General features: G+C 40.7%; 1 protein-coding gene across 8 annotated transcripts in view; it reads right to left on the reverse strand.

Moving 5' to 3' along the window:
- Positions 1 to 24338, reverse strand: part of cobl (cordon-bleu WH2 repeat protein) — a 366824-nt gene that overhangs the window by 109306 nt on the left and 233180 nt on the right. For all 8 annotated transcript variants that reach the window (XM_072575619.1, XM_072575625.1, XM_072575623.1 and 5 more), the window contains one exon: positions 2810 to 2921. In XM_072575619.1, coding sequence (XP_072431720.1) covers positions 2810 to 2921 — 112 coding nt within the window. The remainder of the gene's footprint in view (positions 1 to 2809; positions 2922 to 24338) is intronic.

Below are 24338 nucleotides of genomic sequence, written 5' to 3' on the forward strand. Positions count from 1 at the left end.
TTTCAGTATGCTTTCATGATGAATTGCACAGCTTGTCCCTCTTTGACTGTTTTGCTGGTAGCAACTTTCACTGTTCCAGTTAATCTCATAATAAACTTGAAAAAAAAGCACAATGTTGTGTTAGTTCCTCTGCAACCTTTTGGACTCAACATCAATTTAATAATTTCAGATCATAAACGCCACCTTCACTTTTTTACATTGTAACATCAATAATGATTCTGCGTTTTTCCATTTCTGAAACTATAGAATCATCTTCTGTTATTGTTTTGCTTGTTCTATGAAGACCACATTTGGCCAGCACCATCATCCTGTACGTCAACTAATCCTTCCTGCCTTCCATCTTATCAAAAACATCTCCTTTTGTCCTTCCCTCATGACTCCTCTTTTCCTGCCTTTACACTTCTTAAACATATAAAATATCTTAGGCAAATTCTGCAAAATCTGAAACCTTAACATTGAGCAGAATCTTACTTTTTTTGGTTAAGTGTCAGTTTTGTTGAGTTTCACCAAAGGTTTGTCTCCTTTTGAGATCTCATATTTCATCTCTCCAAATGTGTCTCATTAACTACCTACTCTACACACTTCTAGGCCCATTATCCACTCACCATTCCCAGAACAACTTGCCACTCACCAGATACCTGTTTGAAAGACCAGCATCCCTTAAACCTGTGACATCTTTAAAGATGCCGTGCAACCAGACAAGTGTTGATATTTTGTATTGCCCTGCACTGACAATGCAATGGCACAGCAGGCACAAAGCCACGGTAATCAAGGCACATAACCATCAGGGCCAACACTCCCTCACACTTTAAACTCCATTCTCTCATCCCATCCCAAATGAACCAAGGACTGGCCCCATGTCCCTTTCAACACTGTTACTTAGTTGCATTCACCGACAATGTGTTTGCCACACTGACAGCTAGCACATGTTATAGCTTCTGTAAGGGAGTGAGTTCTACAACTGACTTAGTAACAGTAAAGGAACAGCAATGTACTTCCAAGTCAGGGTAATGTGTGGCTACAATTAAAACCATTTTCATTTGTGCTATGTATGGCTAATTGAATTATCCACCCTGATACCTCTTCATTTAAGAAGCAAGGAGCTAGGATTCCCTGATGCTACATTAAATCAAATCCTGCCATGATATGTCAACTCACCTCTGAAGTTCAGATCTTTTGTCCATGTTTGGACAAAGGTTGTAATTAGGTCTGGGGCTGAGTAGCTGGCAGAACTCGAACTGAGTGTCAGTGAGAAGGTTATTGCTGACTAAGTGCTGCTTGATGGTACTGTTGACAACCACTTCTATCATTTTGCTGATGATTGCAGTTCAACTTGTCTGGTTTTAAATGGCTAGAATGTATTTGTCCCACTTTTTGTGAACAGACAAACCTGGGCAATTTTCCACATTGTCAGATTTATGCCAGAATTATAGCTGTACTGGAAGTTTGGCGAAGGATGTGGTTAGTTCGAGAGTATCAGTGACATAATGTTGTCTGGGTTTTCACACTAACCAGTACCCTCAGTCATTTCTTGATAACTGTAATACTAGGAGCCAGGAGTAGGTCAAGATGATCATCCACTCAGCACTTCTGGGTGAAGATATATGCAAATGTACCAGTCTTGTCTTTTGCATTTATGTGCTGGGTTACCCCAATTTTGAGGAATAGTGATAGTTCTAGAGTTTCCTAATCCTGTTAAGTGTTGAATTGTCCACCACCAACCAGGACTTAATGAGGCAGGACTGTGGAGGCACCAAGGTGGTGAGTAATAATCAGGATGTGGGGGCTTTCTTCTACATTTTGCTGATGCCATTACATTCATGGGATCAAGGGTCAATATAAGCACTCCAAAGGCAAATCCTCCATGACTGTAAATTATTGTACAATACATCTGGTGAGTTGCTTTGCTGGTGGGACATTCCAGGGATGTTGATAGTTGTGTTTAGGACAAAACCTCAGAATCATACCTTTAAGATAATTTCAGATAGTTGTTTCACTAACCTGCAGGACAGATCTCAAAATTTTAGCACAAGCCACATATGTTGAGAAAGAGAACTTTGCAGAGTCAATATGGAGTCTGCTGTGGAAATTTCCATTCCCTAGGTCAGTGCCAGGCAATCTCTTTCAGCATCAAATGGTCAATGTCAAGTGGTCAAGATGTTTCCTTCCTTGCTTTAGAACTTTTAGAAGCTTTTCACATAATTGTGTGACCTGTTGGGCCATTCAGAGTGTTGTGAATATAGGCCAGACCAGGTAAGGACGGGTGATTTCCTTTCACAAACTGGTACTTCTGTGCATCAAAAATGACTGCATTCTCCTCTTTAGGCTAGCATTTTAATTGCAGGCATTTAAAATGTTATTCAAATTTGTGCATCTATCATGGTGACATTCAAACCCTATGCCCCCAGAGCAATTATCCTGCAGTTTTGGATTTATAATTCAGTAACAACACTAGAAATGCCACTATCTCCCATGTCAGTGACTTGATCACCAAATACGCAGCTTTTGTGAACCACATTCCAAATTTTCAGACACTGCAAAATAACTGGTTTATTATTCATGTTAATGGTTGATGTATTAGTTAAAGGTAGAGGTATGCACAACTGAGTCACAAAGAATTTTACTTCAGTGAAAGGTCTTGGTTCTTTCAGAAATTAAAACAAGTTCACCAATTTCCTTTTAGGATCTTACGTGCTAATAATTCTCTATCTATTACCTTTGTCTTTCTGTCCCAGTAACTAGAGTTAAGCCATGTACTGAAAAAAAGTGTTCAAAATCCAAACCGAATGAAGGAATCATTGCCACCTACCAAAAGTATTGCTCCTTTCAAATTCTGTTCCGTCTAATTTATTTGGTATACGAGATGGTGGGGCTGGAGCACGTCGTTTCTTCTGCATAGAATTTTGGGTTTCAGCACCAGGCTACACATAAAGAAAAAGTAACATTAGATATTCTTACATGTGTTTGAGCCAGTTTTCAATTCATATATGCAATTTTATTCCTACTCTCAACTTTATAAAAACAAAACAGGCTTAACATTTATAATTCACTGAGTAATAAATTTTATCTAGCAGTTATAATGTTTTTTCACCTGAAAAGACGTAGAGTGAAAATATAATGTAGTTATATAGCAGTTGTCTTAATCAAGTAGTAATCCTATCGCCCAGAGTAACACACCAGTGACAAGAATTTAATTCCCACTTTGGTAGCTGACAGAAGTTAAATTCAATTGACGAGAAAGTCTGGAATTAAGAAGTTATTTGCAAAAATGATGACTACAGCTTGTTGGAAAAATCTACCATCCTGACTTGATTATTTTAATTCAGACCTGTTGCAATTTGGTTGATTCTTAACTACCTTCTCAAAAGGCCTGGCAAGCCAATCAGTTTCATCAAACAGCTGCAGAAAAGTTGAATATGAACAAAAGAGGATGAACCACCCGGCTTGACAAAAGAACTACAATGAATAAAGTCACACTTTAACCAGCTGACAAACCAACATCTGGAGACTTGTGCCAAAATTTGGAACTGTCTCCTTGCCGAGCCAAACAATAGCCTGACATAAAGATACACTTTATAGCCAATGTCCCAGGTTCCACACCAATATTCTTGGATATATCTATTAGGGTGACAGATCAGTGGAATAGGACAGCAAGGGCTGCAGCAATTAAAAAAGCAGCCTACAATCACCCTGTCCAAGCTAATTAAACACTAGCCTAGCCAGTGACACCCACATACCAAGACAGAACTAAGAGAAACATTCAAGATAGCTCAGCCAAACCATAGCTGTTCGAGATGCACAATGAGCCCGTAGCAAGTGGACTGCCTTGGTCCAAATATAAACAAAAGAGCTGAGTGACAATGTCTGCTCTTGACATCAAGACATTTAAGAACGTATACATAAACATTCAAATAAGGAGTAGGAGTGAGTCATTTAGCCTTTCAAGCCTACTTTGCCATTCAATGAGATAATGGTTTATCAGACTCTAAACTCAAATCAGCATTCCTGCCATCCTTGACTAATTTTAAACACTTTGTATGACAAGAATCTACCTCTGTCTTAAAAATATTTGAAGGACTCTGCTTCCACCACCTTATCAGAGCATAAGCTATAAAGAGAGTTGTGAGAGAAAATAATTTGCCTCATTTCTGTTATAAATTAGTGACCATGATTTTTAAACAGTGACGAGTTCTGGATTCTCCCATGAAAAGAAACACTGCCTTTTACATCTACCCTGTCAAGATTTTTCAGGACTTTATATGTTTCAATCAATTGTCTCATGCTCAGTGATGGCAGGACTGATGTATGAAGAAACACTAGATTGGTTGGGTCTGTATTTACTGGAGATTAAAAGAATGAGAGGTAATCTCATAGACATCTATAAAATTCTAACAGGACTAGACAGGTTAAATGCAGAAAGAACATTCCCAATGACCAGAGAATCCAGAAACAGAGCTCATCGATTAAAGATAGACAGTAGGCCATTTAAAAATGAGATGAGGAGGAATTTCTTCACCTGGAGTGGTGAGTTTGTAGAATTCTCTGTCACAGAAATTGGTTGTGGTCAAAACAATGAGTATTCTCAGGAGAAGTTAGGGGTAAGGGGATCAAAGGATATAGGGAGAAGTGGGAACAGGGTACTGAGTTGGATGATCAGCAATGATCATACTGAATGGCAGAGCAGGCTCTAACAGCTAATTGGCCTAATCCAGTTCCTGTTTTTGATGTTTCCATGTTTCTTTTCAACACCAGCGAATAAATGTCTAATCTCTCCTCAGCGTATAATCTCTCCTCAGAAAGCAATCTGCTCATTATTAGTTTAGTAAGAAATGGAACCTTGAGAATGCAGAGAAATAAACTTTCATGTTTAAAACCAGTTCTAATTACAGATGAGAAAGTTCTGGGTGTCTCAGGGAATATAAAGGTGGATAAATCTCCAGGACCTGATTTAAACTTGGGGGAAGTATGGGCAAAAATTGCGAGACTCCTCGCAGAAATATTTGCATAAACTATAACTACAGGTGAGGTGCCTGATGGCTGGAGGGTGGCTAATGCCATACCTGTTTAAGAAAGGTTGTAAGGAGAAACCAGGGAACAATAATCCTGTATGCCATTCATTGGTTGTAGGTAAATTGTTGGATTTGATTATAAAAGATGATACTTATGTATGTTTAGAGGGGCAGAAATTGATTAGGGACAGTCAGCAATGGTTTTGTGTGAGGAAAATCATGTCTCGCGAACTTGATTGAGTTTTTTGAGCAAGTTACCGAAAGCATTGATGATGGCAGAGAGCAGCAGACATTGATTATTTGGATTTTAGTAAAACCTTGGACAAGGTTCTGCATGGTAGACTAATTAATAAAGGGATTCAGGGTGAGCTTACCAATTGAATACATAATTGGCTTTATGGCTGGAAACAGAGCAGTAGAGGTTTGCTTTTTGGACTGGAGGCCTGTCACCAGCGGTGTTCCACAAAGATTGATTCCGGGTTTTCCGTTGTTTGTCATTTGAATAAATGATTTGGAGGAGAGGAAAAAAAGGCATGTTTAGTAGGTTTGTGGATGACATGAAAATTGGTGGCAAAGTAGACAGTGAAGGAGCTTTTCTAAGATTACAAAGGGATTTCAACCAATGAGTTAATGGGCTGAAAAATGACAGATAGAGATCAATCTGGATAAATGCGGGATATTGCATTTTGATACAACAAACAAGATTACGGCTTATACAATTAATAGTAGGGCCTCAGGTAGTGCTGTAGAACAGAGAGATCTAAGGATGCAGGTACATAATTTTTTAAAGTTTGCATCACATATAGACAGGGTTGTTAAAAATATGTTTGGCTTGCCTTCATTGCTCAGTCCTTTGAGTCTAAGAGTTGGGAAGTCATGTTGAGGTTGGGCAGGACAATCCTGTTGAAGGATTTATGCCCGAAACATCAACTCCCCTGTTCCTCGGATGCTGCCTGGCCTGCTGTGCTTTTCCAGCACCACACTTTTTGACTCAGGAAATTGTTGAGGCCTCTTCTGGAATACTACGTCCAGTTCTGGTGGCCCAGTTATTGGAAGGCTATTATTAAGCTGAAGAGGGTTCAGGAAAGATTTACCAGAATGTTACCAGGTATGAAAGGTGTGAGTTATAAAGAAAGGCTGAATAGGCTAGAACTTTTTTCACTGGAATGTAGGAGATTGAGAGGCAACCTAATAGAAGTTTATAAAATAACGAGGTGTATAGGTTGAGTTAATGGTAGTTGTTTTTTCCCTAGAATGGGGGTTTTCAAGACACGTGGGCAAATTTTTAAGGTGAGAGGAGAGAGATTTAAAAACGAAATGAGAGGAGACTTTTTTTTAATGCAGAGTGATTCACGTATGGAATAAACTTCCTGAGGAAGTAATGGATGTGGGTATGATTACTTCATTTAAAAGACATTTAGATAGGTACACGAATAGGAAAAGTTTGGAAGGATATGGGCCAGGAGCAGGCAGGTTGGACTAGTTTAGCTTGGGATTATGTTTGGCATTGACTGATTGGATCAAAGGGTCTGCTTCCATGTTGTATGACTCTAGGACTCTGAATGACCTCCAATGCAATTAAGTGACCTTGTAAAGGTCCCTTATTAAGACAATCAATGTAGTGAACAGAATTCAATCTCACCAATGCTTTGTCTAACTAAAGTATAAAATCTGTATTTTTGTATTAAATTTCACCTTGTGATAAACAATAACATTCTATTAGCTTTTGCTAATTACTTGCTGTACCTGCATAATAACTATTGCGATTCATTCAGGAGAGCTTTCAGATCCCTCTGCATTTCAGAGCTCTGCAATCTCTCACCAATTAGATGCATACTTGCTTTTTAATTCTTTCCACCAAAATTGACAATTTCACATTTTCCCACATTAGGCTCCATTTGCCAGATTTTTGCCAACTCACTTAACCTGTCAATATCATTTTGTAAACTCATGCCCTCTTCACAACTTATTTCCCTACTTACCTTTAAGTCATAACAAACTTGGCAACTATTTTTTCCATCCCTTGTCTAAGTAATTTGTATAAGTTGATGTCCCAGTACCAATCTGTGTGGCACAGCATTTAATGCATCTTTCTAACCTGTTAAAACCCACTTACATTTATTCTCTGTCACCCAATTTTCTATCCATACCATATGCTTCCTGCTATATCGTGAGCTTTTATTTTCCATTGTAACTTGTCAGGGAGGCAATGGCCCAGTGGTATTATCATTGGATTGTTAATCCAGATACCGAGGTAACATTTGGTATTTGAATCTCACCATGGCAGATGGTGGAATTTGAATTCAATAAATATCTGGAGTTAAGGATCAAATGATAACCATGAATCTGTTGCCAATTACCTGGTCTGGCTCCCACATGACTCCAGACCCACAGCAATGCGATTGACTCTTAACTGCTCTCTGGGCAATTAGCGTTAGGCAATAAATGCTGCCTAGCCCTCATCCTGTGAATGAATAAAGGAAATAAAAACTTTTGATGTGGAAGCTTATCAAATGCATTCTTCAGATCTAAGTATAGTATATCTCCTAGTTTTCCTTTATCTATAGCAAGCATTATCTTCTCAAAGATGATCGATAGACTGGTCAAACATAATTTTCCATTCGCAAAACTAAGCTGGCTTTGCCTGATTTATCTTGAATTTTCCAAATGTTCTGTTATAACTTATTTAATAATAGCTTCTCATTTTCCTCCATGTTAGATGTTAAGTTGCCTGGTCTCTAGGTGCTCGTTTTCTTTCTTGCTCTCTTTTTTAATGCAACAGTTAGATTCACTATCTTCTAACCTAATGAGATCATCCTCAATCAAGTGAAGTTTAGTAAATTAGAAACAATGCATCAAGAATCTCACTACCAACTTTCTTTAAGGCTCTAGGATGAAGTCCAACAAGACCTGGGCAAGTCTCAGCCCACAACTCTTCTCTTCCTCAAATATCTGTAGAAGCCTTTTCACTCATTATTAATACTTTGCAGTTTTTTATATTCCATCCAGTCTTCTGACATGCATCTGTCTTTGCACAATTATAGACTACTTTTTCTGTTTGATACAATTTTTAAAAAGTCTATTAGTCCATGGTTTGGGGGGCTGTCCCTTGGAAATGGTCTCATTCATTGGGAAAAAAAATCTATTCTATATGTTATGAAATGTCCTCTTAAATATCTGCCACTGCATCTGTATTGACCTTTTTTTTAAATGCATTTTGGGAATTTATTTTGATGAGCTCTGCTTTCATGCCCTCACAATTACCTTTACTAAACTTTTAAAATACTTTCAGACTCACTCATTTCCCCAAACTGAATGTAAATATCAATATTATGACTGTTGCTACAGAGGGTACCTTCAGATAAGATCACTTCATTAAACCTATTGCATTGCACAATACCAGATCTCACATAGCCTGCTATCCAGTCAGCTCCAGAACTTGCTATTCTGAGAAGTTATCTTATAAACAATAACAGACTCCTCATTTAGGCTACCTGTGCCTATATGACTTCTTCAACTGATTTGTAGAATAAAATCTCCTGTGATTATTCCTAAATGTCCTGTACACCTCAAAATTCAGGTTCCGATACATTTCATGCTACAGCCATGTCTCTGTAATGGCAACCAGATCCAACTTCTTTATTTCTATTTGCACTTTCAGTCCATGCTTTTTGTGTTGAATGCTCTATGCATTCAGATATAGAGCCTTAATGTTAACCTTTTATTCTCTTGGTAAACATTAATCTTATCTGCTTGTTGACACTTACTCATACTCTTTATTTCTCCCTATCACGATACATTTATTACTTCTCATGTTAGTAACTTTCTTTTTAGAGTCAAAGAGTCATAGAGATGTAGATTAGATTAGATTAGATTACTTACAGTGTGGAAACAGGCCCTTCGGCCCAACAAGTCCACACCGACCCACCGAAGCGCAACCCACCCATACCCCTACATCTACCCCTTACCTAACACTACGGGCAATTTAGCATGGCCAATTCACCTGGCCTGCACATCTTTGGACTGTGGGAGGAAACCAGAGTACCCGGAGGAAACCCACGCAGACACGGGGAGAATGTGCAAACTCCACACAGTCAGTCGCCTGAGGCGGGAATTGAACCCGGATCTCTGGCACTGTGAGGCAGCAGTGCTAACCACTGTGCCACCGTGCCGCCCACATGTTTCCATGTACAGCATGGAAACAGACCTTTCGGTCCAACCATTCTACCGACCAGATATCCCAACCCAATCTAGTCCCACCTGCCAGCACCCAGCACATATCCCTCCAAACCCTTCCTATTCATATGCCCATCCAAATGCCCCTTAAATGTTGCAATTGTACCAGCCTCCACCACTTCCTTTGGCAGCTCATTCCATACACGTACCACCCACTGTATGAAAAAGTTGCCCCTTAAATCTCTTTAATATCTTTCCCCTCTCACCCTAAACCTATGCCCTCTAGTTCTGGACTCCCCCAACCCAAGGAAAAGACTTTGCCTATTTACCCTATCTGTGCCCCTCATAATTTTGTAAACCTCTATAAGGTCACCCCTCAGCCTCCGACACTTCAGGGAAAGCAGCCCCAGCCTGTTCTGCCTCTCCCTATAGCTCAAATCCTCCAACCCTGGCAACATCCTTGTAAATCTTTTCTGAACCCTTTGAAGTTTCACAACATCTTTTCGATAGGAAGGAGACCAAAATTGCACGCAATATTCCAACAGTGGCCTAACCATTGTCCTGTACAGCTGCAACATGACCTCCCAACTCCTGTACTCAAAACTCTGACCAATAAAGAAGAGCATACCAAACGCATTCTTCACTATCCTATCTCCCTGCGACTCCACTTTCAAGGAGATATGAACCTGCACTCCAAGGTCTCTTTGTTCAGCAACACTCTCTAGGATCTTACCATTAAGTGTATAAGTCCTGCTGAGATTTGCTTTCCCAAAATGCAGCATCTCGCATTTATCTGAATTAAACACCATCTGTGACTTCTCAGCCCATTGGCCTATCTAGTCCAGATCTTGTTGTAATCTGAGGTAACCTTCTTCGCTGTCCACTACACCTCCAATTTTGGTGTCATCTGTAAACTTACTAACTGTACCTCTTATGCTCGCATCCAAATCATTTATGTAAATGACAAAAAGTAGAGGACCCAGCACCGATCCTTGTGGCACTCCACTGGTCACAGACCTCCAGTCTGAAAAACAACCCTCCACCACCACCACCACCACCACCCTATGTCTTCTACCTTTGAGCCAGTTCTGTATCCAAATGGCTAGTTCTCCCTGTATTCCGTGAGATCTAACCTTGCTGATCAGTCTCCCATGGGGAACCTTGTCATACGCTTTACTGAAGTCCATATATTGTTGTGGTTCTGTTCGCCGAGCTGGGAATTTGTGTTGCAAACGTTTCGTCCCCTGTCTAAGTGACATCCTCAGTGCTTGGGAGCCTCCTGTGAAGCACTTCTGTGATGTTTCCTCCGGCATTTATAGTGGCTTGTCTCTGCCGCTTCCGGTTGCCAGTTCCAGCTGTCCGCTGCAGTGGCCGGTATATTGGATCCAGGTCGATGTGTTTGTTGATAGAATCTGTGGATGAGTGCCATGCCTCTAGGAATTCCCTGGCTGTTCTCTGTTTGGCTTGCCCTATAATAGTAGTGTTGTCCCAGTCAAATTCATGTTGCTTGTCATCTGCGTGTGTGGCTACTAAGGATAGCTGGTCATGTCGTTTCGTGGCTAGTTGGTGTTCATGGATGCGGATCGTTAGCTGTCTTCCTGTTTGTCCTATGTAGTGTTTTGTGCAGTCCTTGCATGGGATGTTGTACACTACATTGGTTTTGCTCATGCTGGGTATCGGGTCCTTCGTTCTAGTGAGTTGTTGTCTGAAAGTGGCTGTTGGTTTGTGTGCTGTTATGAGTCCTAGTGGTCGCATTAGTCTGGCTGTCAGTTCAGAAATGCTCCTGATGTATGGTAGTGTGGCTAGTCCTTTGGGTTGCGGCATGTCCTCGTTCCATTGTCTTTCCCTTAGGCATCAGTTGATGAAATTGCGTGGGTATCCGTTTTTGCCGAATACATTGTATAGGTGTTCTTCTTCCTCTTTTTGCAGTTCTGGTGTGCTGCAGTGTGTTGTGGCCCTTTTGAAAAGTGTCTTGATGCAACTTCGTTTGTGTATGTTGGGGTGGTTGCTTTCATAGTTCAGGACTTGGTCTGTGTGTGTAGCTTTCCTGTAAACCTTTGTGCTGAATTCTCCATTCGGTGTTCTCTGTACCATCACGTCTAGGAATGGGAGTTGGTTATCCTTTTCTTCCTCTCTCGTGAATCGGATTCCTGTGAGTGTGGCATTGATGATCCGGTGTGTGTTCTCTATTTCTGTATTTTTAATGATTACAAAGGTGTCATCCACATATCTGACCCAGAGTTTGGATTGAATTTGCGGTAAGGCTGTTTGTTCTAACCTTTGCATGACTGCTTCTGCTATGAGTACAGAGATCGGTGAGCCCATGGCTGTTCCGTTGATTTGTTCGTGTATCTGGTTGTTGAATGTGAAGTGTGTTGTGAGGCACAGGTCCAGTAGTTTAAGTATGCCGTCTTTGTTGATAGGTTCAACGTCCTGTTGTCTGTTCTGTATGTCCAGCAGGTTGGCTATTGTGATCCATGGGCTCACTCTCTGTAACCTAACACTGTCCTTCTCACTGTCAACCACCTGGTCAATCTTTGTGTCATCCACAAAATAACTTATTATCTCCCTCACATTTTCATCTATGTTATTTATGAATATCACAAACAATAAGGTACTCAGTACTGATCCCTGTGGAATGAGTCCTCACTTTCTCCTTGCCTCCAGTCTCACAAACAGGTTTGAACCACCACCCTCTGTCACTAAGCCAATTTTAGATCCAACTTGCCAGCTTATCAAGTTATCCTGGATCCCATACGCTTTTACCTTCTTTTATAAGTTTCCCATCTGGCACCTCATCAAAGGCCTTGCTGAAATCCATGTAAACTACAACTGCCTCACACTCATCACTTGGTCACCTCCTTGAAAACTTCCATCAGAAAAATTCCATCACATGATCTCCCTCTGACAAAGCCTTGCTGACAATCCCTGATCAAATTTGGCTCTCTAAATGGAGATTAATTTTCTCCTTCACTGTTTTGTCTTATAGAGTCATAATCACAGAGTCATAGAGTTATACAGTTATACAGCATAGAAACAGACCTTTCACTCCAACTCGATTCTGCCAACCAGATATCCTGAACTGATCAGGTCCCATTTGCCAGCATTTGGTCCAGATTCTTCTAAACCCTTCCTATTCATACACTTATCGAAATGCCTTTTAAATTTTGTAATTGCATGCACCTCCTCTGGCAGCTCATTCCATACATGCACTACCCTATGCATGAAAAAATTACCCCTCGTGTACATTTTAAATCTTTATCCTCTCATCTTAAACCTATGCCCTCTAGCTTTGGACTCCCCATGACCCTCGGAAAAATACAGTGGTTATTCAAACTATTCCCCCATATGATTTTATAATCCTCTATAACGTCACCTCTCAGCTTCTAATGTTCCAGGGCAAAAAGCCTCAACCTATTCAGTCCTTCCCTGTACCTCAAACCCTCCAATACCAGCAGCATCCTTGTAAATTTTTTCTGAACCCTTTCAAGTTTCGTAACATCTTTCCTATAACAGGGAGTATATTATTCCAAATGTGGCCTGGCCAGTGTCCTATACAGCTGCTACATAACATCCCAACTCCTGTACTCAATGCACTGACCAATGAAGACAAGCATGCCAAATACCTTCTTCACCACTATGACTCCACTTTCAAGGAACTACGCACCTGCACCCCTAAGTCTCATTGTTTGGCAACACTTCCCAGGGCTCTACCATTAACCGTGTAAGTCCTGCCCTGGTTTGGTTAACCAAAATGCAACACCTCATATTTATCCAAGTTAAACTCCAGTTACCACTCCTCAGCCCACTGGCCGATCTGATCACGGTCCTGTTGTATTCTGAGATAATCTTCACTGTCCAATATACCACCAATTTTGGTGTCACCTACAAACTTTATAACCATACCGCCTATATTCACATCCAAATCATTTATATAAATGACAAAAAAAAATTGGACCCAGCACTGATGTGGCACACCGCTGGTCACAAGCTTCAAATCCAAAAGACAACCCTCTACCCGTCTCCTACCTTCACGCCAAATTGCATCCAATTGGCTAGCTCCCTTTGGATTCCATGTGATCTAACCTTATTAACCAGACTACCATGCAGAACCTTAATAAACGTCTTGCTGGAGTCCATATGGACAATGTCAACAACTCTGCCTTCATCAATCTTCTTCGGCACCTACTCAAAAATTCAAGTTGGTGAGACACGATTTTCCATGCACAAAGTCATGTTGACTATCCCTCATCAGTCCTTGCCTTTCCAAATGCATGTAAATCTGGTCCCTCAGAATGCCCTCCAACAATTTAGATCAGATTAGATTACTTACAGTGTGGAAACAGGCCCTTCGGCCCAACAAGTCCATACCGACCCTCCGAAGAGCAACCCACTCAGACCCATTCCCCTACATTTACCCCTTCACCTAACACTATGGGCAATTTAGCATGGCCAATTCACTTAATCTGCACATTTTTGGACTGTGGGAAGAAACCAGAGCACCCAGAGGAAACCCACGCAGACACGGGGAGAATGTGCAAACTCCACATAGACAGTTGCCTGAGGCGGGAATTGAACTGGGTCTCTGGTGCTGTGAGGCAGCAGTGCTACCCACTGAGCCACTGTGCCGCCCTAATTTATCCAACACTGACGTCAAGCTCACCAGTCTATAGATCCCTGGCTTTTGCTTACTTCCCTTCTTAAATAATGGCACCACTTTAGCCACCCTCCAGTCTTCTAGTACCTCAATTGTGGCTGTCGATGACACAAGTATCTCAGCAATGGGCCCAGCAATAGGTTCCCTAGGTTCCCTCAGAATTCTGGAATATACCTGATCAGATCCCTGGGATTATTGTTTCCCTACCAAATAGCTGGCAAGAATACCAGCCCTAGCACAGTTCAGATAGAGGCTATTCCATCTGTACAGACCCCACTTTAGGAGATAGTGAGGACTACAGATGCTGGAGACCAGAGTTGAAAAATGTGGTGCTGGAAAAACACAGCAGGCCAGGCAGCATCCGAGGAGCAGGAGAGTCGATGTTTCGGGCATAAGCCCTTCTTCAGGAATGAAGACCCCACTTTACCCAATACTGGTGCCAATGCCCATGAACCGAAATTCACTTCTCTCATTCCAGTCTTTGAGCCACAAACTCATCTATCAAATCTGATAAATCTGTCCTATGCCAATTTTCACATGCCTCAGTTAATAATGCAGAGATTATAACATTTCAGGTTCAGATTCTTAATTTGGCCCCTAGCTCCTCATACAGATTATGCAGAAACTTGCCCACTGGCACTGTGAACTGGAAGTCAAGCTGCACTATTCCTGGTATTGTCACAAAAGTTAAAGAGTGGATCAAATTATATAGAATTTTTCAATTCACATATCCTGTTGGACCCAAGTATGGATGGACCAGTTTTCTGTACCTAACAATTTATAACAAATAAACAGATTCCAGATACGGAAAAGCAGTTATGAACTGATGACATATAACTTTCACAAGTCCAATTCTAACGCTTGTAAGTATTATAACACTTCTCCCACAAACTTTCTGACAATCATAGACAGACAAAAACAAAATGGTGTTGTGGTGGAGGGAAAACTCAAATAGCAGCTCAATGGCTCCTGTCAACAGGGTTCACTGAGATGATCTTTTTAGCTTGACAGGCCTTGCTGCTCCTCGATCTCTCTTCTCCAGGTTCTGACACTTGCTTGCGTGAGGCACAGAGCAATTTTTGGAAAGGGGGGGTCACAAATTATAAGTCTCCAACTTATTGGTTAAAAACTACCTTACAGCAAATGCCAGAGGAAAATAAACTAGCTTTCTTCAGGTTTTAGGTATTTTTTACTACAGACAGAAAGGCAATAACTCCCTTTCCAGAATTCCAAAGGTTTCTGGCTATACCATTCTCACCTACAAGTTGTTCAACTACATGGGATCCAATCATATAATTGCTGGCAGGCAGAAGGTCTTTGTTCAAAATTGGTCACCACTCAACAGACCAATCAGCTACTTGATGCCAGCCGAATTTCACTTTGTCCACACTCCTGAGTGCCATTTCATCCCACTGCTGCGTGAACCCCACTGCTGCGTGAACAAACAGCACTGTAAATAGCATTTAAAATATATGTGGGTGACTTACTTTTAAAAAGTCCATTAACCCTTACCTTAATATTTATTTTTTAAAACAGTCCTTTTCCAATTTCTGTCCAAGATCAAAAATACCGAAAAACAGAAACACAGTCTTTAGGCTTTGTCTTGTGCATGCAGTTGGTACAATACCTAAATGAATACTGAACAGATGTCTGAACCCTAGCACTGCACAGTGAAAACAGCCATCTGGCCTCATGTTCTTTGTTGCAGGGAACAATATCAATTCACTTTTCTACACTGTCCCCTCCTACCATTACATTCATTTATACACCCTTTTCTTGAATGGCCTCCTGTACCACAGTGCCATGGGCAGTTAGCTCATTCACCTACAGTCCTCAATCTCACCCAGACAAGCTTAAAACACCTCAAACCTGTTGGACAATTGCAAAGGATGAAGTTCTACGGTCTTGCCAATGCATCTCCTTACCTGTCCCAGTCACAGTCATACTTTTCTGCTCCTAAACACTGACCAAATCAGACAATCCAACTGTAACTATGTCCTTGTACAAAGAATTCAGTTGGCTTTCCCCTCCCTGATGTTTTACAGTGCCAGTAGTTCAGCTTCCAGCTCATGAAGTCTGAGATAAAGCTGCTCAAACTTAAATACTTGTTGCAGATGTATTTTTTCTGGACCAATCCAGTAAAGTCCCACATGTTGCAACTGTGACACATCACATGTCTTGCCATCTTTAACATGTTCTAAGAGGCTACTTAAGTATTGTCTTCATCTTTATGTTGAATTCTGTTTGCTGTATATGCCATGGAGGAGTCCATGCATAATTGAATCAGGATGAATGCTCTCCACTGACTGGAGTGAAATCAAGCACCAAGGAAGATGGTTGTAATTGTTGCAGACTAATTATCTCAGCCTCAAAACATTGTTCCTGGAATCCATCAGGGTCATGCTCACAGTCTATACACTGACAATGATCTGTCAGTGAACCTCCCACTGCTCCTCAATGATCTGTCCTCCATCACAAGGCCAGATGTTGGGATGGTTGCTGATGGTTGTATACCATTCAGAACCATTTGGGACTCTGGGATACTGAAGTAGTCTTACACTGATGGGCAGTAAGACCTCATTAACCTTCAGATGTGGACTAATGAGTGGTTAGTAACATTCATGCCACAAAAGTGCCAGACGATGACCATCTTCTGTAAGACAGAATCAAACTCCACTTGATATTGAACAGCATTATCATCACTGAATTACCCATTATCACACTGGGGTTCAGCACAGAGCAGAAACATAGCAGGGGTAACCAAATAACTGCAGTTTCAGAAAGGGGCTGAGAATTCTGAGGCAAGTAACACACCACATACCTCTCCAAAGTTTGTCCAGTTTCCTAGTTTAAGTCAGGAGTATGGTGGAACACTCTTTAGTTACCTGAATGAGAGTGCATCAACAACAATCAAGAAGCTCAATGCCATGCAAAACAAAACAGCCCAGATGATAGACACTTCAGTCACAACCTTAAACATTTACTCCCACTATCACAGGCATACTATTGCAAGAGTGTGTACTATTTGCATGATAAGCTGCAGCAGCCCATCAACCTCCATGATATCAACTTCTAAACCCAGGACCTTTACCAACTAGATAGACAAGAGCAGCAGAACCATGGGAGCTCCACCACCTACAAGGTTCCCTCTGATTTGGAGTTACATTGCCATCCCTTTTCAATCACACAATCAAAATTCTGAAAGTGCTTTCTCAACAGTACCTTCATGTACCTACACAAACTGGACTGCAGTGATTCAAGAAAGCAGCTTACCAACATTTTCTGAAGAACAATTATGGATAGATAACAAGTACTGGCCTTGCCAGCAATGCTCACATCCCATGGACAATTGGAAAAAAATCTACTTAAATAACATCATGATTCTTAGTGAAAGTACTTTGTTTTTGTCTATAATGTAATAACTTTTGACAGATCAAACTAAGGTCGGTACAACACCACAGCACACAATAAGCATTTTGTTCCAAAAGAAGAGAGTTAATCAGTCCTTCAATCAAAATTAATCCAAACCACCCATAAAGAGGTCACATCACATGGTACTGAACACCCTGAGAACTTGGACAGGCATTAAAAAAAGTCATTAAAAAACTCAACTGTGGTTTATTGTCAAAGTGAAAGAGAATGATGTCATGCACAACAAATTTAACAAGTTGTTTTCAAGACAGTGGCCTGTATCAGCAGAGTGTAAGGCACTTACTTTCCAACCAGATGACTAAACATCTAAGTCTCTGGTCTGCAAGTTCCTGCTGACAATGCATTTCATCAGTCCTTGACCAAAGTGCTAAAAGAACATCTCAATGAGAGAGTGTCTGATAAAGGTTAAAACAAAATCATATTGTAGCTTGCCTCACTGTAAGTACACCCCAAGTTTGAATGCCATCCATGGCAGACTTGATAGTCTTCCAACTTTGGATAAATTTTTTTTTAGATTGCATATGCTGTTTCTAAACTTTTTCGTTCTAAAAGAAATTTGAGTTTCATTCTTGTTGGATAGAGTTCAACAGTTTGATCAGTTGTCTGTTAGATCAATTAGAGTAGCACTCTTTGTAAGTTCTAACAAGATTACAAAAATTGGTTCGTCGTGTAGACTTGAAAAAAACAAGTGATTTTTGTTTTATGAGCAAGCTATTTGCTTGCCAAAGAAGCAGGAAGCCAAAATCTAACAAAATAATACATCTTTCATTTGAACTTTTGTGTATCAAAACAATAGTCGTGGAAGTCATTTGTTATGGCTTACTGCTTCCTTTATGGGAAATTCAGTTCTTAACAATCTTATCTGAAGTAATTCCTCTACCAAACTTTAATACCACAATATCCATTGAGCAGTTCAATTGGAATGTCTCAATTATTTATGTTCATGCTTTCAAGCACTGCTCGTAAAATTAATCTTTATATTTTCAGCATTTTTGGTTAATTAAAAGTCGTCCTGAAACTGGAAAAATTTCATCCCCAAATGAATTTTCACAAAGCATAAGTCAATTACACTCTTCATAACATTACCGCATGACCTACTTCTGACAGTTCAGGATTAATAACTACAGAATAAAAAGAAATTCTTTATTGATCCCGTAATGGAAATAAAATGACCCACTTGTCTTTGTAAAGGAAATTCAATAGTGATTTGAATGTTATGGACAAATGTATTTAATGTGCTATGTTACAAAACATAATGATATTTGATTGATAATAGCAGGAATAGATGATGGAATAGACCCCAGCAGGGAACAGATATGGAAAGCTCAAGGTTGAGTTGATGAGCTTTTTGCAAAATATCCAGTAGCCACAGAGTGGAGTGATTAAGGCTGAAGTCTAATGATTTCAGTAGCAAATCTGATTATGACTAAAAAACCAGGAGGATCCTTTCTTCTCTACATCTAAGCATGAATGTCAAAAATCCATTAACATTCTCTCACTCTACCACTATACTTTCAACAAGTCAGTGGGACCCAAGGAGAACAATCCTGCAGTTATTACACTGTGCTTCTATTGGATATCTGTCAGTCTCTCACCACAGTTAGAACAGGTTAAGGAATTCTGCAGAATTTAGATCATAATAATTATCAAGCTCGAAGAATAGGCAAAATTATACACAACAAGCAGAGGATATCCAATAATCTACGTAAGCTATCAAATCCAACAAAAAAATTGAAAGAAAATAAGAGGGACAACAATGGAAAATGTAGAATTTAATCAAACGTCATCGCAAAAAAAAATCATTAAAACAATTGAAAGAAAGAAAGTGATAAAGCAGAGCATGGAACAATTAAAGACAGATGAACAATAAGGAAATTGCAGTCTTGTTAAATATATGCTTTGTATTCATTTTCATTGTGGAGGAAGAGGACAGAATTCCAACAATACAAGGGAACCAAAAAAGAAGCTCACACAAGAAACTTATTGGATTTAACAAAAACGCAGAGAAAAAGATATTGGGGAAAATATTTACACTTAGGTTCAAGAAATTGCAAGGGTTTCAACCAGAAAAATTCTGAGACATTGCGATACATTAGCAATAAATTCAGAAGTGAAGCTTTGAATTGAAAGGTTATAATATCTCTCCATATCTATCATCAGGTTGAGTTTGACTGCGCAATTGGAAATGTATAAGTCTCTGGCAGCCAGACCTCACCTACTTCAACACTTTAGATGTGCTCTCCTACTGATGCCACCTTCAAAATTAATTCAGCTTAAGTACTGACCACCAGCAGAGGCAATGTTGAGATTGCCTATCTTCTGATTGGGCCAGTAGTTCTGCCTCTGGAGGTAGTATGGGCGATCTGCCTCTGGAGGTAGTATGGGCTGAAGTCAGAAATAGGAAAGGTGCAGTCACCTTGTTGGGTGTTTATTATAGGCCCCCCAATAGCAGCAAAGATGTGGAGAAACAGATTGGGAAACAGATTTTGGAAAGGTGCAGAAGCCACAGGGTCGTAGTCATGGGCGACTTCAACTTCCCAAATATTGATTGGAAGCTCTTTAGATCAAGTAGATTGGATGGGGCGGTGTTTGTGCAGTGTGTCCAGGAAGCTTTTCTAACGCAGTATGTAGATTGTCCAACCAGAGGGGAGGCCATATTGGATTTGGTACTCGGTAACGAACCGGGACAAGTGGTGGGCTTGTTAGTGGGTGAACATTTTGGTGATGGCGACCACAATTCTGTCACTTTCACCTTGGTTATGGAGAGGGATAGGTGCACACAACAAGGAAGTTTTTACAATTGGGGGAAGGGAAATTACGATGCTGTAAGACAGGATTTGAGGAGCATACGTTGGGAGCATAGGCTGTCAGGGAAGGATGTGGTGGAAATGTGGGACTTTTTCAAGGAGCAGATACGACGTGTCCTTGATATGTATGTACCGATCAGGCAGGAAAGAAATGGTCGTGTGAGGGAGCCTTGGTTGACGAGGGAGGTTGAATGTCTAGTAAAGAGGAAGAAGGAGGCTTACATAAGGTTGAGGAAACAAGGTTCAGACAGAGCAGTGGAGGGATACAGGATAGCCAGAAGGGACCTGAAGAAAGGGATTAGGAGAGCTAAGAGAGGGCATGAAAAATCCCTGGCGGATAGGATCAAGGATAACCCCAAGGCATTCTATGCGTATGTGAGAAACCTGAGAATGACGAGAACGAGGGTAGGTCCGATCAAGGACAGTGGTGGGAGACTGTGTATTGAGTCGGAAGAGATAGGAGAGGTCTTGAACAAGTACTTCTCTTCAGTATTTACGAACGAGAGGGACTGTATTGTTGAAGAGGAGAGTGTGAAACGGACTGATAAGCTAGAAGAGATATCTGTTAGGAAGGAAGATGTGTTGGACATTTTGAACAACTTGAGGATAGACAAGTCCCCCGGGCCTGACGGGATATATCCTAGGATTATGTGGGAAGCAAGAGAGGAAATTGCAGTACCGTTGGCAATGATCTTCTCGTCTTCACTGGCAACGGGGGTGGTACCAGGGGACTGGAGAGTAGCGAATGTTGTGCCCCTGTTCAAAAAAGGGAATAGGGATAACCCCGGGAATTACAGGCCAGTTAGTCTTACTTCTGTGGTAGGCAAAGTAATGGAAAGGGTACTGAGGGATAGGATTTACGAGTATCTGGAACGGCACTGCTTGATTAGGGACAGCCAGCACGGATTTGTGAAGGGTAGGTCTTGCCTTACAAGTCTTATTGAATTCTTCGAGGAGGTGACCAAGCATGTGGATGAGGGTAGAGCAGTGGATGTAGTGTACATGGATTTTAGTAAGGCATTTGATAAGGTTCCCCATGGTAGGCTTATGCGGAAAGTCAGGAGGCATGGGATAGAGGGAAATTTGGCCAATTGGATAGAAAACTGGCTAACCGGTCGAAGTCAGAGAGTGGTGGTAGATGGTAAATATTCAGCATGGAGTCCAGTTACAAGTGGAGTTCCGCAGGGATCAGTTCTGGGCCCTCTGCTGTTTGTAATTTTTATTAATGACTTAGATGAGGGAGTCGAAGGGTGGGTCAGTAAATTTGCAGATGATACAAAGATAGGTGGAGTTGTGGACAGTGAGGAGGGCTGTTGTCGGCTGCAGAGGGACTTAGATATGATGCAGAGCTGGGCTGAGGAGTGGCAGATGGAGTTCAACCCTGCCAAGTGTGAAGTTGTCCATTTTGGAAGAACAAATAAGAATGCGGAATACAGGGTTAATGGTAGGGTTCTTGGTCAGGTGGAGGAACAGAGGGATCTTGGGGTCTATGTACATAGATCTTTGAAGGTTGCCACTCAGGTGGATAGAGTTTGTAAGAAGGCCTATGGAGTATTATCGTTCATTAGCAGAGGGATTGAATTCAAGAGTCGTGAGGTGATGTTGCAGCTGTACAGGACTTTGGTTAGGCCACATTTGGAGTACTGTGTGCAGTTCTGGTCGCCTCACTTTAGGAAAGATGTGGAAGCTTTGGAGAGGGTGCAGAGAAGATTTACCAGGATGTTGCCTGGAATGGAGAGTAGGTCATACGAGGATAGGTTGAGAGTTCTCGGCCTTTTCTCGTTGGAACGGCGAAGGATGAGGGGTGACTTGATAGAGGTTTATAAGATGATCAGAGGAATAGATAGAGTAGACAGTCAGAAACTTTTTCCCCGGGTACAACAGAGTGTTACAAGGGGACATAAATTTAAGGTGAAGGGTGGAAGGTATAGGGGAGATGTCAGGGGTGGGTTCTTCACCCAGAGAGTGGTGGGGGCATGGAATGCGCTGCCCGTGGGAGTGGTAGAGTCAGATTCATTGGCGACCTTTAAGCGGCATTTGGATAGGTACATGGATGGGTGCTTAATCTAGGATAGAAGTTCGGCACAACATCGTGGGCCGAAGGGCCTGTTCTGTGCTGTATTGTTCTATGTTCTATGTTCTATAGTTCTTGGGGTGAGCTGTCACTCTTAATAGGATATCACTGTCTGTGGTAGGATCTCCTGTGGCTAACAAGATGTCATCCCACTTGTGCAACCTCAGCACCATCAACAAAATTCAACTCTTCATTTCCATTCCTTCTACACTAATTCTCCTCTCATGATAACTCATCATAATTGTATTAATCACTTCAAACTCATTTTCAAGACCCAATTCTACCCTAGTGAGCAGTATCTCAGGACTGCTTGCTTATTCCCTCAGCACTGTGTTGGTCCCTTCTATTTTGAATATCTCACAGTAAACACAGTTCAAGTTCTCCATCTCAGTTATATTTCTCTCACCTGTTTTATTTACTTATTGTATTTTTCCCAATGCTCATTTATGGTTTAACTTGCTTTTGATCTTGGTCATTCCATTTTGATTTAGTTTTTGTATGTTCCCATTTTAAAAATGTTTATTTCATTGGAACACTCATACTTAGTCTGGACTGTTGTAGGTACTCTCTGTCATTTATGGTCCACTGATCTTTCTTTCAATTCATCTTCATTTTAATCCTTTAACTTAATTGGTTATGATAGATTGGGGAACATTATTTAAAAGATGGAAAAATAATAAAAAACATTTTCAAAATGTATGGATGAATGGCAACAATCATTCATTTCTGTCTGATGCATACACAAAATGAGAAAGGTGGCTAAACCAAGGCTTACAAAAGAAATTAGATATCATATCAAATCCAAGGAAAGCATCTCCAAATAGCCAGAAAAAAAAAGACCCGAGATGTTGGAGCAGTTAAAAGTATCCTCAGCAAATGATGACAAAGGGATTAATGAAAAAAGGGAAACTAGATTATGAGGATAAACTTGGAGGGGGGGGGGGACATAAAAACTAAGTTTCTAAAGTTTCTATAGAAATGGGAAATATAATGGGTGACAAAAATGGCTTACCAACTAAACACATACTAAACACATAGTGTATTCACAAATGAACACACAAATAACATATCAGAAATAGGTTTAGTGAGAGATCGGTACTAAGGAAATTAATATTAGTAGGCAAATACTGTTGAGGAAATTCATAGGATTTAATGCCAATAAAATCCCAGGCCCTGATAATCTACATCCTAGAGTATTTAAAGAAGTGGCCATGGAAATGCTGGCTTATGGTCATCTTCCAAGGTTCTATAAACTCTGGCACAGTTCCTACATATTTGGGAGTAGTTAATATAACCCCTCAATTCAAGAAGGAAGGCACAAATAAAATGGCAATTATAGACCAGTCAGTCTGATGTCATGAATGGGAAAAATGTTAGAGTCCATGATATAAGCATTAACAGGAGAGCATTTAGAAAAGTGGCAAGAACAGGCAGAGTCAGCATGGATTTAGGAGAGGGAAATCATGCTCGACAAATCTGCTGGGATTCTTCAAGGATGCAACTCATTGAATTAGTGAAGGGAGCCAGTGGATGTGGTTTATGTGCACTTTCAGAAGTCATTCATAAAAGATTAAACATAAAATTAAAGCGAAGGGTTTGGAGTTCGTGTATTGAGATGGACAGAAAACTGGCTAGCAGAGAGAAAACAAAGAATAGGAACAAACAGTTCATTTTCTGAATGGCAGGCACTGAATAATAGGAATACCACAAGGATTAGTGTGAGGAGACCACCTATTCACAATATGTATGAAAGACTTAGATGAGGCAAGTGGGTATTGTATTTCCAAAATTGTGACTGACACAAAGCTGGGTGGGAGGATGAGCTGTGAGAAGAATGCAGAGATGCTTCAGGGTAATTTTACAAGTGGACTGAGTTAGCAAATGCATGGCAGATGTAGTATGAAGTTATGAAAACAAAAATGATATTATCTGTTTTCATAGCAAAAACGGAAAGGCAGGTTATGATCGATTTTAGATAATAGAGGAGAATGTGCAAAAGAACTGGGTGTTCTTGGACACCAAGCAGTGAAGATAAGCATGCTGGTGCAGCAGGTGATCTAGCAAGCAAATGGTACGTTGGCCTTCTTAACAAGAGGATTTGAGTACAGGAGCCGGGATGGATTGCGGCGATAATTCAAGGCCTTGGTGAGACCACACCTGGGATACTATTGTGCAGTTTTGGT

Source organism: Chiloscyllium punctatum, chromosome 8 (genome assembly GCF_047496795.1).
Source record: "Chiloscyllium punctatum isolate Juve2018m chromosome 8, sChiPun1.3, whole genome shotgun sequence".
Lineage (NCBI taxonomy): Eukaryota > Metazoa > Chordata > Chondrichthyes > Orectolobiformes > Hemiscylliidae > Chiloscyllium > Chiloscyllium punctatum.